This window comes from Coturnix japonica, chromosome 2, assembly GCF_001577835.2.
Source record: "Coturnix japonica isolate 7356 chromosome 2, Coturnix japonica 2.1, whole genome shotgun sequence".
Classification (NCBI taxonomy): Eukaryota; Metazoa; Chordata; class Aves; order Galliformes; family Phasianidae; genus Coturnix; species Coturnix japonica.
This window is the reverse complement of record NC_029517.1, coordinates 78,790,684-78,808,108: the sequence shown is the minus strand read 5'-3', so window position 1 is coordinate 78,808,108 and position 17,425 is coordinate 78,790,684. Positions and strand designations below refer to the sequence as shown.

The window sequence follows — 17,425 nt, the reverse complement described above, 5'->3', positions numbered from 1 at the left end:
TGTAGAATCACAGGAACACAGAATTATTAAGGTTGGAAAAGAACTCTAAGATCATCTAGTCCAACTATTAGCGCATCCCTGCCATACACGCTATGTCCCTCAGTGCCATATCTACATGGTTCTTGAACACCTCCAGGGACAGTGACTCCACCACTTCCCTGAGCAGCCTGTTTCAATGCTTGATCACTCTTTCTGAGCAGAATTTTTCCTGTTAAACAACCCGAATCTCCCCTGGCACAACTTAAGGCCATCATCTCTTGTACTATCACTCATTACCTGTGAGAAGAGGCTGACCCCCATGTCCTTTCAGGGAGCTGTAATGAGCCAACTTGCAGCATAATGGTCATTGGGATGAGAATGTGATCGTAACCACAAACCTGATTGTCTTGAAAGAGCACTCTGAGCTGCTGACTTCTTTCACTTAGGTCACCTCACAAGGTCTTTTCTTAGCAATGTGTTAATGTTATACAAGAGTTTTGAAAACACTTGAAAAACATGAGATTTGGCCGCATCCCTGTGGGTGCTGTCAAACTATATGTCAGATGCATGAAGTCAGGCCCATGGACCCCCTCAGGCGAGATGCTCAGGAATCTGCAGCCATAGCAGGGCAAGGGAGGTGACTGTCCCTCTCTGCTCTGCCCTTATGAGGTTTACAGGTCTGGAGTACTGTGTCCAGCCTGGAGCCCCCAGTACAGGAGGGATGTGGAGCTGTTGGAGCAGGTCCAGAGGAAGGCCACAAAGATGATCAATGGGCTGGAGCACCTCTCCTATGAAGAAAGCCTGGAAAAGAGAAGGCTCTAGGGAGACCTTGCTGTGGCCCTCCAGTACTTGAAAGGAGCTTATAAACAGGAGAGTGAGACTGACTTTGTGTACAGTCTAATAATGATAGGATAAGAGGAAATAGCTTTAATCTAAAAGAGGGGAGCTTTAGGTTAGATATTTAGGTTAGACTAACCCAGGAGAAACCTAAGTTCTCTGTTATCACCACCTGCAGGATGAAAGAGCAGAGAAAATGGATGCTCGGCTGACATGGACGCCCACTTCTTTTGTGCCCTGGCATCCCACTTGGTGTCTGTTGGTCATTTTATTGTGCCATCCACAAGGTTCAGGCTGCAGGGCGTTGCGAATACCTGCACCTTTGGAAGCCTGACGAAGGAGGGAACACGCGGCGGCGATTCCGAACCCGCACCGTTCCAGGTAACGCCGACCCCGCTGTTTGCCCCGTCGGGCAGCGCTGCTCCCGGTCGCTGATCCAGGCGAGGCCCGGCTGCGGTCCTGTCCCCCCGCCGCAACAGGGAGCAGCGGAGCGGGGCGGGACGGACCCGGGCAGCGCCACGTCGCGGCGGGGGCACCGCTCCTCACCCCCCGTCCACAAAGCAGGGCCGCGCCCCGCCCGCTCCTCCCCCGCCCCGGGTGGGAGCATTGTGGGGGAAAGGGGCCGGAGGCGCCGCATCCACGTTTGCAAGTTCAGCCTCGGCGGGAGGAGGAGCGGTCCGGAGCGGTGCGGGCGCGGCCGGCAGCCGGCAGACTTGCCTCGCCGCCGCCGTGCGCGCCGCTGCCCCCTCGCCTCCCTCCATGGCGGGGCCGGCGGCCGTGCCGCGGCGGGGAGCGGGCTGCGGGGCGCTGCTCCTGCTGCCGGCGATGCTGGTGAGCTGGGCGGCCTGCCAGGCGCCGCCGGTGCCCGCCGCCGAGCCGCCTTGGGACGGTGCCGACGTCCACGTCGAGCGGCGCTTCGTGCCCGAGCGCTGCCCGCGGGCCGTGCGGCGCGGCGACTTCGTGCGCTATCACTACCTCGGATCCTTCCCCGACGGCTCCCGATTCGACTCCAGGTCGGCGAGCGGCACCGCGAGCGGGAGGGAGGCGGGGAGCCGCCTGGGGGTCGCGGGGAGGAGGTCGGGGCCGGGTGGGTGTGCACGGAGGGTGTCTGTGCAGGGAGTAGGAAGGCCGGAGGGCTGCGGTCTGGTGAGGGGGCACCGCGGCGGCGGTCGGGCCCGCTTTGGGGCCGTTGTAGCGCTCCGCTGCGTTCATTTTGCTACCACAGGGGCTCCGGGGCCGTCAGGATGTCCCGGTGAGCAGCAGTGTCCCGTCACACAACCAAGGGATTTCCTGCCTGCTTCCTTCCGCGACTTTCTTCGGTCTTTTCGAGGCTTAGCCCTACCAGAACGCAAAGCTTTCCGAACCATCACTGACAGAAACACAGGAGCAGAGCTCGCTCAGAAACGTTTGTGTATATTATCCTTGAGTCAACGTGGACTATCTCCAGCAAAACGCTTTGCCTCCTTCTTCCTGTTGTTTTGGAATCAGGAAGCGTAAACAGTGGGATCAGGAGACTGAGAGGGACAGCAGTACTGCTCGCTGCCTGCTTTCTTCTCTGTGATCTCCCTAAGCTTCCCCATGCCCCGGGGAAATCATCATCCTGCAGAGTGCAGCTGTGGGGGGCTCCCAGTGCGTTGCAGGATAGCTCCGTTTGAGGACGGTGTGCTCCCCACACACTTGAAAATTCATGCCACTGTGGGGAGCAGCCATATGTTGAGAGATGTGTGCCTGCTGTATCCGCAGACATCCTTGGTCTCTCCTGTGCCGAGCTGTGCCCTGCAGAGCTCTGCACTGTGCTATGCACCTGGACCCCACGGCTGAGCGTGTGCTTGTGGAGCATGGAGATGTTCAACATTCCTGATGGCTGGGCGTGAATTGTGTGGGGTGGGACTGGGCTGTGCATTGTCCGTCCCCTCGGGCCCTCTAAATGGCAGTGCTCATAGCCGGTGACAGTGGCAGTCTCATCTAAATCCTTCAGGTCTAGAAGTAAGGGAAGGTTTATTCTGATTCTTCTTCAGCTATTGAAAATGACCACGGACTTTAAGCTTCCAGTTCTGTGCAGATGCTCCTAACCAGTAATGCTGCTTCTCTTGCCAACACACTCCTCCCAGATCTTCCAGTGACAGTTATTTCACCTAATCGACTAATACACCTCTTTCTTTGTTCTTGTTTCCTGCGGGTATTAACATTTCTATTTCCACAGCCAGAAAGTGATCCGAGTTTTTAGGTTTGAATCTAGTTGCCTGTGCATCTGCTGTTAGTGTGGTGAGCTCTGCGGATAGAAACCAAGCTGTATGGGGTCTGCTGGGTCACTTATGCAGAGCTGTGAGCTCTACTCAGTTCAACTACTCAGTTCATCCCAGACTCAATGCCCCGCTTTATGGGGAGCTTATTTACTTTCCTTGCGGGCGAGTGAGAATATCCGTGCAACAGAAAGTGAGTGCTGCCTATAGAGGGCTCTCTGTTTTCAAGGAAGCGCTTGCCAGGAAGCAGAGCTCCCAGTGAAACATGCGAGGGGCTGCTGGGATCTCGGCATGTTGAGGGAGCTCAGTGTGTTGTGCTGAGTGACACACGTGTCCTGGAAGGAGGGTTTGACATCATTTCCCCCTGCAGCATCGCCGTGCTGGCTGATCACCAAAGGAAGGGATGGCCTGGAGTTTCAGAAATGCCTGGAATTGATTGTTCCCTCAGCAGCTGCCTCTCAATAAACTTGGTTAACAGGCAAAGGGGGCACGAGCTACAGATAACCTCTCAAAAAACAGCAGAGGAATCATTAATGAACCACTAACCTTTTTCTTTTTTTTCTCCTGCTTTTCCCTTTGCAGCTATGACAGGGGATCCACTTTTAACGTGTTTGTGGGAAAAGGGCAACTTATTGCTGGGATGGACAAGGCCCTGGTTGGCATGTGTGTCAACGAGCGGCGCTTCGTGAAGATTCCCCCCAAGCTCGCCTATGGAAGCGAAGGCGTGTGTAAGTACAGTGTGCTGAAGGAGGAGCTGCGGCTGCCCCTGTGCAGCTGCAGAAATACTAAGGAACAGAGGGATGCAAACCCGCAAATGAAGACATTGTGCACCATGGATTGTTTAGGGAATGTGCTGATTGATTCCCTTTATATTGCTGCTCTTTAGAAAACAGGAAATAAACTCAGTTGTGTTGTTGTGCTTTTGCAGCCGGTGTGATACCCCCCAACGCCGTGCTCCATTTTGATGTGCTTCTGATAGACCTTTGGAATTCTGAAGACGAGGTGCAGGTTGAGACTTACTTCAAACCTGAGAAGTGCACTCGGAGGGTCCAGGTGTCTGACTTTGTACGATATCATTACAACGGGACCTTCTTAGATGGGACTCTTTTTGATTCCAGGTGTGCAGCTGGGTTGTGTGTGCTCGTGTATTTTAGCAGGTGTCTGAATGAGTCACGTGAAAACATCTTCTTCTCCCACTCTGTTGGTATAGCAATTAGTGCTATGTGACCAGAAACACAGGCAGTTTTCCCAAGAGCTTAAAGCTAGCATCATATAAAAATAATTTATTCAGGGACTAAGGGACAGCAGTACTGACTCAAACCAATAGAACAAACAGCTGTATAATTTCTGCACAGGTATTAGCAGTCCGTATCTATGTTACTGTCTGCTGCAGTCAGCTAATAGTTTTATCACCACTGTAGGATAGGTATTCATGTTACATACAAGCTTTATAAGTTAAGCAGGCAGAGGACTCAAAGAAGTGGAGCTATTAACACTTTTATATTGGGATTTTAAATGCGCAGCGTATGTCCTTCATTAAAGTCCTGTGGAAAATGATGCTTAATAGCTGCTGCCATTCTATTTGTTTCAAACCCTCTGGTAGCTTTCTGAGATAGCCGTCTGTTCTGGAAAATGCTAGGCAGCAAGACCTTGATAAATTAACAAGCAACGTTGATTTTAGTAATGAGCAGCAAATTGTGACATGTATCATGCTTATTGGTTGGCTACTGGGGATTAATATTGTTCCTGCTTGCAGATCTGAATTGTTTGTTGGCTTTGTTTGTTTGCTTGTTTTGTGTTCTTAGCCATAATCGGATGAGAACTTACGATACGTATGTGGGAATTGGGTGGCTGATTCCTGGAATGGATCAGGGACTTTTGGGGATGTGCCTAGGGGAGAAGCGCATTATCACGATACCACCATTCCTGGCATATGGAGAAGAAGGAGATGGTAAAAGTTGTTCTTTGTTTTGTTTTGTTTTTAATCTGAGCCATCTTATGTTCTAAGACAAACTTGAGTTTTGTGTATTTTAAACTCATGATCAGCATGACTACGTATTTCAGACAGAGGGGACAAAGTGATGGAAAGAGAGGGTAAACGTGTGTTATGCATGGGATGTAACTGATGATAAAACATAAGATTTCTTTTAATGTGAGCAGCACATTGCTTAGTTAACACATTGTTGGTACAAACTGTAATCTTTACATACTGAATATTTCCTTTAGAGAATATCACTTATAGTTAATAATAGCTCCAAAAAGCTGAAGCCAGGTGACTGCATAATTCTTCCAAAGACTGCCACAAAGAGCAGAAAACAGAAATAAACAGGCTGTGTTTAAAACTGTGACAAGATCTTGAGCTCGCTGATTCTCAGAGAGAGCAACCCACATTATAATGTGTGTGTTGGTGAAGAGGTATCTTTATTTTTTTACTGAGAAAGTCAATTTATCCATCTTCAGCTTCCGTTTTGTAGTCTCCTGTTTTGGTGTTAACAAGAGAGGAAGAGCAGATGTACCATATCCATATCCTAATGGATATTTTATTCATAAAATGCATTGGAAATAGTGATAGCTTAAAACATGGAACTCGGATAGCACACAGTGAGCATTACTAAAGAGCCTTGTTTTTGATGAGGCAGTGCTATCACTATAAAAACAGAAGGAAATAACTGAATGGGAGTATTAAGTGACAAACCCACACATAGAATGACTGACTAGAAGCAGATAATGCTGATTTATTTTAGGAGAAGTGCCTGATTTGGCTGATTTGGCAGTATTTTTCTTCAACAAGAACACTTAAGCTCCCTGTAGAACATGTGCTCTGTCTTACCAGCTTTCTGCTGTCATTTTCAGGTAAGGAGATCCCTGGCCAAGCTTCTCTTGTCTTTGACGTGGTTTTGCTAGATCTTCATAACCCTAAAGATGGTATTACTATTGAGAACCAGCTCGTGCCGGAATCTTGTGAGCGAAGAACCCAAACAGGAGACTTCATCCGATACCATTACAATGGCACGCTTTTGGATGGCACATTGTTTGATTCCAGGTAACCCAAACTGTTTAGCACCACAGATTCCATTTCTAACTTGCTTTGTCTGTCTTGTCCATAATATGTGAAGATCTTCACTATTCCTTCCTTTTCAAAGATTTTGAATGGAGTTGGAATCTTCTAGTATATAAAAAACCCTTCCTTGAGCTCTTGTCAAACTCGGAAGACAAGAGGGCTGTTTTCTATTTGGCAGTATCAGAGACGCCATCTAGGGGTTGCGATCTATTTGATGAAGCTCTACATGCTTCAGATATGTGTGCTTGAATAGTCGTTGCTCCACTGAGCTTATATGCCAAGTAGATAACACTACTGAAGAGAGAGGAAATATGATTCCTATCTTACGTTTTATGCCCTGAGAATTGTAGGCCAGTGATCTTGTGGCTAGTTGGAGGTTAATCTCCGAAGCCTTTTGTCTCTACTTGAAAGCTGTCTACATTTTGAAGGCTGGTGCCTTTCAAGACACAAATCAACACAGTTTCTGTGATAAAGGAAGAGGATTCACTGTCACTTCACATTCAAAGTGCTCTGGGAACATTCACGCCTTGTACAGAATTATATGATGAATAATAGCCTTGTAACTTACTGAGACATTTCTAATTAATTTATTTCTTTTAATGAGCAGTGCATTACTTTCCTTCTCCAGCTTTCAGAACACCTTACAAAAACTTGCAAGTTAAGAACTTCCAGCTTATCTACAGGGGCATTGTCTTCTCTGTAGTAATTAAAGAACTGTTTAAAGTAGTTGTAGTATTTTTACCAGGGCTTTTGTCAGTAATTAGTAATTGGAATAGTTAAGAAGGAAGGCATAGCACTGATACTGTTTTGTTGTCATGACTCATTGTGATGCTGTGCATCCCAGGAGAACTTAGTTATTCCACCTCCTGTCTGTAGCAGTTCAACAGCATAGCTGTGGTTGCAAAATGAGATAGATGTCTCACCAAAATGAACCTGAAATATATCTTGCTAAGCACTTAGGAAAATAGGGTTAGAGCAGGGGAAAATTTAAAGGAGAAAACTTTGATTTTTTTTTTTCTCAGCAGTTTAAACTCAGCAAGTGTCATGTTGCAATAAAGTACAGACATAGGTGAGATTTTTTTCCGTATGTCTAAGGGATGTATTTGCAAACAAGCCTTGGTCCCAGTATTGGCTAATTAATGACACGTATGCATCGCTGACTTGTAAAACTTGGTGGCCTACATTCGTGATGATTGCATTGTGTCTCTCTGGTGATGGTTAATGACCACGTGTTTGACATAAGTGGTTTAAGAATGGTGTTGCAAGATTCTGTACCCTCTTGAGAACCTGGCACTGCTAAAAATGCAAATACTTCTCCACAGCTACTCACGAAATCGTACATATGACACCTACGTGGGGAAGGGTTATGTCATTGCTGGGATGGATGAAGGTTTGCTGGGTGTATGCACTGGTGAAAGGAGAAGAATAATAATCCCTCCTCACCTTGGATATGGAGAAGAAGGAAGAGGTGAGACTGACTTTTCATTCAAGACTTCCATAATTAATGATGTTTCCTTTGCTGTTCAGCTCAGCTGTATATAGTTAAGATATATAAAGTATTTTATTTCAACTACTTGGTGTTCAGAAGGCTTATAAATTAATGTGTTAATTTGTGGGCATGCAGCTGACAGGATAACACCCATAACATGTGAAATTATTTTAATTACCCAATAGGCAGGACAGTAGGAATGCAGGACAAACTCTCATGTGATTGGTGACCTGGAATCATTTGGATAATTAACGTTTCAGGCAGATTGGTACTTGGTGACCTGAAATCATTTGGATAATCAGTGCTTCAGACAGACTGGTACTCGGGTGCCAGAAACTCTGCAGCACTGCGGAGTCAGATTCCTTCCTGTGTGTCTTAACAAGTGCTGTGTGCTAAAGGAATTAACTGTGTTAAGTTTTCTTCCCCATTCCTTCCACAGCCACAGGTTTTGTGGACTCCTAAGCCGCCTCTGTAAACGGTGGATGCATGTAACAGCAAAGTATCTGTGTATGTATAACATACAATTAAAATTCCTTTTGGGAAGTCTTACTAGTACGAAAAGGATTGCTGTGAGAGGTTGAATGTGATAATCCTTCTAACCAGTCACAGTTTGTGGCTGGTATTTTAAAAGGTACCTCCGGGGTTGATATTTGGAAAAACTAACTTAGAAGAAAAGCCTCCATTTGTGAATATGAATTCTGGGCTGTTGATTTGGGAATTAGGCTCCTTAGCAACAAAACTCATTGCTGGCTCTGGATGTGCCTGCCATTGCTGGTAATGCAATTACATTTTATCCTGGGCAGGGGGGAAGAAGTTGCTTCCTATCAGCACATACTAGGAAAATGTAACCTTAAGACACAATGACATTCATTGAAGCATAAGAAATCATATGAGAATTCTGATGATCGATAATGAGTTGATGTGTGAAACAAACAGCAGTCTCATTTAGGGTGATCAGAGGAAAACTGATGCTTATTGCTTCATTTTGGAGTAGTTTTTCAATTCATAATAATGAATATTTTTTCCTTCATTGTGAAACTAAGTGCAGACTCAGTGCTTTTCTACTGGTTCTCTTTCCTATATTGGATGAAACTTGCATCTGTTGCTTGTAGAGATGTAATCCTTTAATTCTGAACAAGAAGAACAAAATAACTCAGTAATGGACATAGAGGGAATTAATATTCCTACTGGGTACAGAACCTGGACATCATATGACTTTTTGGGTACCATTTCTTTTCCTACTACTTGCCTAATTTGCTTCTTATCTAGGAAAGATTCCTGGATCTGCTGTGCTGGTCTTTGACATCCATGTGGCTGATTTCCACAATCCCTCTGATTCAGTCAGCATTACAGTTAACTACAAACCTTCCAACTGCAGCCTACTGAGTAAGAAGGGAGACTACTTGAAGTATCACTACAATGCTTCGCTCCTGGATGGCACTCCCCTAGTCTCAACGTAAGTATATTACCCATTAAAGAAAATGGCTCTGGCAGCAGTGAGTAGCCTGAAAAGCTATTGCATAGATTGTATTTTTTAGGTCTGTCTGCCTAAGATGTATAGGAGAAGGTAGGCAGTCAATCATAGTGAGAGAATCAGGAGTAAAGAGGGTGTAGGAATGTGCTGGAAAAGAACATAAACACTACAGGTACAGTGATGAAATGAGTTCACAGAATCACAGAATAATAGGGGTTGGAAGGGATCTCCAGAGATCATCGAGTCCAACCCCCCTGCCAAAGCAGGTTCCCTACACCACGTCACACAGGTAGGCGTCCAGGTGGGTACTAAATATCTCCAGAGAAGGAGACTCCACCACCTCCCTGGGCAGCCTGTTCTAGTGCTCCGTCACCCTCACTGTAAAGAAGTTCTTGCACACACTCATGCAGAACTTCCTATGCTCCAGTTTCTGCCCGTTACCCTTTGTCCTATCTCCACACATTACAAGTGTCTGGCCTCGCCACTTTGCCCCCCACATCTCAGGTATTTATAGACCTGGATCAGGTCCCCTCTCAGCCTTCTTTTCTCAAGGCTGAACAGACCCAGTTCACTTAGTCTCTCCTCATAGAGGAGATGCTCCAGGCCCTTCACCATCTTTGTGGCCCTCCACTGGACTCTTTCCAAGAGATCCCTGTCTTTTTTGTACTGGGGAGCCCAGAACTGGACACAATATTCCAGATGAGGCCTCACCAGGGCAGAGTAGAGGGGGAGGATCACCTCCTTCGACCTGCTGGACACGCTCTTTTTAATACACCCCAGTATGCCATTGGCTTCTTTGGCAACAAGGGCACACTGCTGGCTCATGGCCAACCTGTCCTATACCAGGACACCCAGGTCCCTCTCAGCAGAGCTCCTCTTCAGCAGGACTTCCCCCAGCCTGTACTGATGCATGCAATTATTCCTTGGCAAATTCAGGAATCTGGGCCTGTCGTACTGGAATGGCACAGGGCTTTGTGTGAACAAACTGTCCAGTTTCCTGGGTAGAGTTTGCACTCTGTTGGTTCAGTGCTTCTAAGAGACGTTCTGTAGAGGTACCACAGGTGTGGTCCTGTTAAAACTAGCTTCAGGGTGTTGTACAGTAAGTGGTCATCATTGTGTCTGTACCACACATGGGTGCTGGTTTACGTTAGTGCAGCTGTACTGTTGCAATAAGTGGCAGTGTGGAGAAATTATCATCAGGTCATTGCTGTGATTATAATGTTCCTCTTCCTCCTTCCTGTTGACAGTAGGTTTACGAGGATAGCAGAGACTGCTCGAGTAAGCCCACAGCACTATTAGCTGCAGCTTCAATACTTCTGCTAGCTTGTTTCTGTTGTGTTTTGGATAGCATTAGTCATCTAAATAATGTTTTATTTTTGGAAGGGAAGTTGGAAAAAGCTATTTTTAAACAGGTTATAATTTTTATAGGAATCAGTGCATAGTTTTCGCAATTCACACAATAGTTTGAAGAGCTGAAAAGCTGGCTTATGTCAAAGCACATGATGTTATGTTGTAGTCAGGTACGCATACACATAACACCAGGTATACAGAACACCTTCTATGTGGTAGAAATGCACAATTCTCATTTTGTGGCACGAGCTGAGGAATGTTAAGACTGCCTTATTCAAAGCAGTTCTTAGGGCCTCCTCTCCTCTGAATTGTTTTCTTTGCAAATAACTGCTATTGTATAAAAAAACAAGTGTCCTGCAATGGTAAAGTCAAGCCAAATAACCAAAGACAGGAGACTGACAGAAGAAAGGATCCTGCTGATGTGGTGTATACTATGTAATACGTCTTAACACTGTACAGTCTTCTTTTAGAGTTACAATATATGCTTATCTTTTGGGTTATCTCTTTATGATTTCTAATCTTAGGAATAATCTAGAACAACGAAGCATAATTTGAATAATGATAATGTTAAATAGCAGTAGTATTCTTATACTTTCCAGCTGCCTTGATAATTTAGTTGTTTATGTTTTAGAGGGATGTAATGGTGAATGATTAATTTTGATGGCATGACTGATGCATATGAATCTATCCTAGTCCTCAGAGGTTTCTAGTGCTGGGACAAATGTACACCAGGTGTTTTTAGATCTGTTAAAAAAGCCAACGTTGTTAGTTGAAAGTATTTGAGAGGCGGAACATCTTGCTTAGAGATAACTTTGACAACTTTGGGGGTTTAATTGGCAGAATGAATCATTCTAATGGGATTTCTTTCAAGAAACCTAGAATGTTAATACCAGATGACTTACCAACAGCTGGGACGCTTCTGTTTGATGTTGGCTGTGTCTTGCTGCCTTGAGAAGAACTTCAGGCAACTGCTTGGTAGAACAGAGCATTAGGCATGAAATTAATTGTTGGCAAAGACAGAACACTAATTAGAAACTGCTACTTACACAGTATCTCTGAGTAAGAGAAATTCTTGACAGTATGTTGATTTTTTTGTTGTTCTTTTCCTTCTCCCCTTGCTACAGACACAGTCTTGGTAAGACCTACAACATAGTTCTGGGATCCGGACAGGTGGTGATAGGGATGGACATGGGCCTTCGAGATATGTGTGTTGGAGAACGGCGGACAGTTGTTATACCACCTCATCTTGGTTATGGAGAAGATGGAGTAGGTAAGTAAGTGAAACCTATTGCACATCCACTTAGGATCTCTGGAGCATGTATGCAGGTTTTGTTACTTATTATGTATTAGGATAAGGTCAGAATCTCTTAGCTGCTTCAGTGTGATTTCTTTAGAGCTTTTTCATTTCATTATTTTAGGCAGTGCCCCCATTCCCTATTGAAAGGAACATACTGCGTGTGTTGCATTTAAGCCATGTTATTGCTGTGGCCAGTGTAGAGAGTATCCCAGTACAAAGGTTAACACATGCTCCAGTAATGTTGCTTTGCCAAAATGGAAAGCTCCAGGCACTTTGGTGTTGCAGAGGGATGTAAACACTGTTCTCACTGATAGGGAATGGGTCCTCACTGTGTTATGTACAAAAGACAACTGAAGTTCAGCACTGACGTGTTAGAAAATTCGAAGCAAACTCAAAATTCAGAAACCACATGATCTGAGTGTAAACGTATGAACACCATTGAAAATCCAGCACGAAAACATTCAAGACACCTTGGAAAATCCATGATTTAGAGCATTGAGGCTTATCAGTTTTTTGACGATAGGGACAACAATAATTAGAAAGAACAATGTAGAAGTGACAAGAACTTTGATAGTTAAGGAACTGAGGGAAAGGAGTCTTACCAGGAGATTCCCAGGAGCAAAAAGCTCTGGTTTAATATGGAAACAGTTGCGTGAGTAGTCATGCTCTATGAATGTCTCCAGAACAGTTTGTATTTTATAAAGACTACCAGGGACCAAATGTCAGGTTTAATGGAGAACTAATTTGTGCTAAACATTAAAGAGGCTTTTTTACTTGAACCTGGTTTCCGTAAGAATTGTGAAGAAACGATTTTTACAAATATAAGACGTTTTATACTGTTCTATAAGATTATTATATAATACTTTGAAAAATACCTTATACAATGGAAAAAAAAACATCTGTTTTGTTAAAAACTCATAATGAATCATAGAATCACCAAGGTTGAAAAAGACCTACAAGATCATCCAGTCCAACCATTCACGTATTACCAATAGCTCCCACTAAACCATGTCCCTCAACACAACATCCAGTTGTTCCTTGAACACCTGCAGGGTCAGTGACTCCACAACCTCCCTGGTCAGTCCATTCCAGTACCTGACTACCCTTTCTGAGAAGTAATATTTCCTAATGTCCAGCTTGAATCTCCCCTGCCGCAGCTTGAAACCATTCCCTCTGGTCCTACCACTAATGACACAAGAGAAGAGGCCGACCCCCAGCTCACTACAACCTCCCTTCAGGAAGTTATACAGAGCAATGAGGTCTCCCCTGAGCCTCCTCTTTTCCAGGCTGAACATTCCCAGCTCCTTCAGCCTCTCTCCTCATAAGGCCTGTGCTCCAGACCCCTCAACAGCTTTGTTGCCCTCTTCTGAGTGTTGTCCTTGCAGTGAGGGGCCCAAAACTAGACACAGTAGAATATACCAGTGGGAGGTATTTGGCATCATATGAATTGTATTTGATATCCATGGTCTGAAACACTGCGTGATTGTCAGTGCTTTGATAAACATCCACAAATCTGAAGAGCCTGTTCTTGTTGCTGCTGGATAAAAGTTAGAGACAATCTCAGTTTTTCAAGGATAAATTAGGCTCCTTCTATAGTTTAATTGGGGCAATATACCCAGCTGTTAGAACACCACAGTATGTATGCGTATGTACATATGTCACTAACACCTTGATACACACTGTATTGGTAAGATAAATTAATTCCTTCCATTTTTTTCTTTTTAATAAAAAACTGTGGATGCAGTTTTATTCTGAATTCTTCCTTTATGTTACATTTCCCTCTGCTGAAGGTTGCAGGAAGGTTTGGTGGGCTTGGAATCCCAGGGCTTGGGGATCACAATAGAAAAGAACTCATTGGAGACAGAAGAGAAATACAGTCATGTATTAAAAGCAAATGTCCTCACACTGAAAGGTATAAATACCTCTCTTTACCATTTGTTGGGACAGAAGGAGAAGTGCCTGGTAGTGCTGTGTTAGTTTTTGACATTGAACTGCTGGAGCTGGTGTCTGGCTTGCCCGAAGGATACATGTTTGTATGGAACGGTGAAGTCTCTCCCAATCTTTTTGAAGAAATAGACCAGAATCATGACGGAGAGGTTCTTTTGGAAGAGGTAAGCTAAGGCAGTGAAAATACTTCCAATGGTTTTCTCCCACTGCCATCACCAAGGTGCTCAGATATCGAAGAATGGGATCTTTGTTTGCTTCACTTTGCTTATCTTTTTTTCACATCATTGGTGTTTTCAAGTTAATAAGAAGCCAGTGTGTCAGTGATCAGGAAAGCTGACTATGGGCTTTGCTGGGCAAGCCAGCAATATGACTTCTGCCAGATGTCTGATTACCTTCAGTCACTTCGCCATATGTGTCAGAAAAAGGGTTTTTAGGGAAAACTAGCCTTGTAACCTGGCAACTTTTTCATCACTTCCCCTCATCAGTGTTATGGGAAATGAATGCAAGGCATAATGCCTACTCTAACAAAATGTCTGGCATCCTGATATTTCTTCTCTCATTTCTGTGTTTCATTCTCTTCTCTCACATGATCTTTTAAGCTGAAGGTGGAGGCTTGTTTTCCAATACAAGCTTCTTGTGTCAGCATGCATCTCTCCTAATTAGTCTAATTTAAGTAGTAAGATTTATCTCATCGGATCTCAGTGTTTGTTCTAAATGAGCTGTTTTCTCCTCCTTCCCCACGCAGTTTTCGGAGTACATTCAAGCTCAGGTTGATTCTGGCAAAGGAAAACTAGCTCCTGGTTTTGATTTTGAGAAGATTGTCAAGAATATGTTCACCAATCAGGACCGGGATGGAAATGGTAAAGTTACCGCTGAAGAATTCAAGTTGAAGGACCAAGAGGCCAAAGAGGGACACGATGAATTGTAAAGCTGAAAGGAATGAAGGGTATGGAGCAGGCCTACTCTTAGGACGTTTGTACTGGGAGGGGTTTAAGCAAGAGTGTTTCTGTAAGGTTAGTGCTCAGCCTGCGTGTGCCCATGCATGTGCGCTGGGCAGACTGTTGAAACAGGAGGAGGTTTTCAGTTGGAACTGTTAGGTGTATGTAGAAATAAAAAGCAGTCTTAAGTGCCTTAAGAGAGGATGTGTAACCTGATAAAGAGTGAACTGCCAAACACGGCATCGTGAAGCATGCGGTCTGTTTTCACGTTAAAGATTAGAAGTCATCGCGGATCAATACGAAGTGGGGAGATGCTTACAGAATGCTTTAAAAAGGATTTTAAGAAACACGCAGTATCTGAAGTATTTCTGCAGGAGAACAAATAAAATATTGCCCGTGAAAACAACCAAGAATTGTCAGTAGTTGATCCCATTTCCTTTCAGGAGGGATGAGCACCAGTAACAGAACAGACTCAGAGGAATACCTGCCGGTGGGAGCTCTTGATTTGCAAATTGCAGACCATGTAAATGATTATCATGCCATTGCAAAGTTTCCTAAGCTGTGAACTGGCCTAGAATTGTATCCACATGTGGGGTGGGTTATTACTTCATGAAATGAGTTTGCCACCCTCTGTTATATTTCGTATTTTCGACTCTTCTTGCTGGCCTGTTAAAACAGTCCTCGCTGTTTTTAGGGGGTGATTCCCAAACATTTATAGTCGCGACTTTATTTATAGTCTCATTAGACTTTAAATATTAGTTTTACAGGGCCCAAATAGTGTCACAAATACTGGATACAATTGATTGCCTGTTGGACTTCTGCCTCCTATTTTGGGAATTGTTAGGCTAAGGAGCCACATGGAGCCCATGCAGCACAGCAGCCTGGCATGGCCAACAAACAAAAAGACAGTGACAAAATCAAGGAGCAGACCCCGTTGTTTACACCTGCAAATGTTCTGGCATATCCCTCGATATCAGATGAGCCCTGGGAGTGCTGTTTAGATTATGAATTCTTAATACAGTCACCCGTGAAAGCTCTAAATGTAGCTATAGCTGCTTAATATAAAAAATACGCTAAATAGCCATTCCCCCCCTCTCCTCTCCTCTCCCCCCCCTCCCCCTGTCCCCATAAAGCTGTATGATTTCCCCCCTTGGTACATTACATGTAAACAGCACAAATAGGTATAGTGCAACACTGTCAAGACACGTAGAAAGGGAGTTGTGTTTCATTATATGCTTTGTGTCTAGTTTCTTGCTTTTCTTCATCTGTACATGTGGGTTGTAAGCTCCCTGAGATGCTCTTCAGGAACTGATATTTTGATTCGGCCAAAAACATTTTGTATTGGTTTTTAATTCAGCTGTTAAAGAAAAAGCAGTGAACTATTTTTGGCATTTGATATAATTAAATGTTGGATAACTGATATTTTTGTTTAATAAAATGATTGTTTAATTACATTTTCTTCTTGGTATTTTGATAGGTGGGGACGTAGTAGAAGCAAATATCCTTCACACAGCTCTCTTCTTGGGCACACAATGGTCTTACACATTCATTGTTACTATTCATCACATGGGAAAGATATTTTGGATTAAAATACTCGGTTCGAAGCAGTTAAAGCCACAATAAGATATTTTGGTTGTGAACTTCACAGAAGTGAAGCTAAATCAATTCTCTGGTCTTGCAGGGAGTTTCCTGTGTTAACCACCCCATACTCTTATCAGTTGGGACTGAGCTGTCTGCAACACCCAGCCAGGTGGGGGAAACGTTTCTAGCTGGGTAGGGGTCCCAAATGCTTGACCTTGGACATTTGTTATAGATAGAAGAGATACTGTGAGTAGAAGGGGGAAAAAGAGTTTCAAATTCACCTAGCATTGCTGCTTACTCCTTAAACTTTAGAATTAGGTTTCTAATGAGAAATGTGTGAGTGTGTACGTGTATGTATATATATATATACTTCTATGTCTGTATACTTGCCTTCAAATTAACAAATGAAGTATGCACTCAGGGCTGTGAATCATTTCTCATGTGATGCTTGAGAAGTGGTTGATGGATCCAAAAGCCTCTGCCAAGGCAGTTTTCAGTGCCCACGTAGGGAACTGAAAGCCAGCAGGTGCTTCCCTCAAATCATCAGGCACTTCTGCTACTACCCAAGCTCTATTAGGCTGCGTACTCGTTTGAGTGATTTGGACTACAATGTTGTTGGAGGTCCTTTGAGATAATTGTTTTTTAAAGATACTGCCTAATGCTTTTCTCTATGGCCTTATTTTCTGTTGTGGCTGGGTTGGATGATCCTGCTGAAGGAGTGATGACTTGCTTCTTGTGGGGGTGGATGAGGCTGAGGAAAAGATGTGAAGCGAGGAATCAGTGCATTCATATGAAATCCTGAGGCATGCTTGACAAGAATGTGGGACAGTCTTGCTTCAGGAACAGGACACTGACAGACCAGACCTGCTCCCTGCCCTGCACTGATAGTCGGGTTACCAGGGAAATGTTACACCTGGTGCCAGAAGGATCTTGTGCTGGTATCTTCGCATGTTGCTGACTCATCTGTGCTGCAGAGAGCTGTGGTATCAGCTGCCTTTCACACACACTGAGTTGTACTGTTATCTGCATTCCAAAGGTAACACGTCTGTCAATGGAAAAACTTGTCCCAGTGTAAAGTCGGAGCAGCACCTGGTCAGCCCCTAGCAGATGGAGACTGGTTGAGTAAGAGGTGCATCCAAACACTCTGGTGCTTTTTGGAAGGCCTTTGCCTTTTGGACTTCTACTTGGCAGCTCTCTCAGAAGATTCAGCATGATCACTCAAACTAAGA

At 44.4% G+C, this 17,425-nt stretch overlaps 1 protein-coding gene across 1 annotated transcript; it reads left to right on the top strand.

The window, feature by feature from the left end:
• Positions 1-1,533: 1,533 nt before the first annotated feature.
• Positions 1,534-16,069, top strand: FKBP9 (FKBP prolyl isomerase 9). Its single transcript, XM_015855031.1, has 10 exons — positions 1,534-1,829; positions 3,642-3,787; positions 3,988-4,177; positions 4,865-5,010; positions 5,913-6,102; positions 7,443-7,588; positions 8,879-9,065; positions 11,558-11,703; positions 13,678-13,841; positions 14,423-16,069. The coding sequence occupies exons 1-10, from the start codon at positions 1,576-1,578 to the stop codon at positions 14,603-14,605; spliced, it is 1,752 nt and encodes a 583-aa protein (XP_015710517.1). The 5' UTR covers positions 1,534-1,575; the 3' UTR covers positions 14,606-16,069.
• The last annotated feature ends 1,356 nt before the right edge of the window (positions 16,070-17,425 follow it).

Excerpts from the sequence above, each read along its gene's own strand:
- FKBP9 (XM_015855031.1), top strand. The coding sequence starts at position 1,576 with ATGGCGGGGCCGGCGGCCGTGCCGCGGCGGGGAGCGGGCTGCGGGGCG. Across the intron at positions 9,066-11,557 it reads GGCACTCCCCTAGTCTCAAC|ACACAGTCTTGGTAAGACCT; the intron begins GTAAGTATATTA and ends CCCTTGCTACAG. Across the intron at positions 11,704-13,677 it reads TTATGGAGAAGATGGAGTAG|AAGGAGAAGTGCCTGGTAGT; the intron begins GTAAGTAAGTGA and ends TTGTTGGGACAG.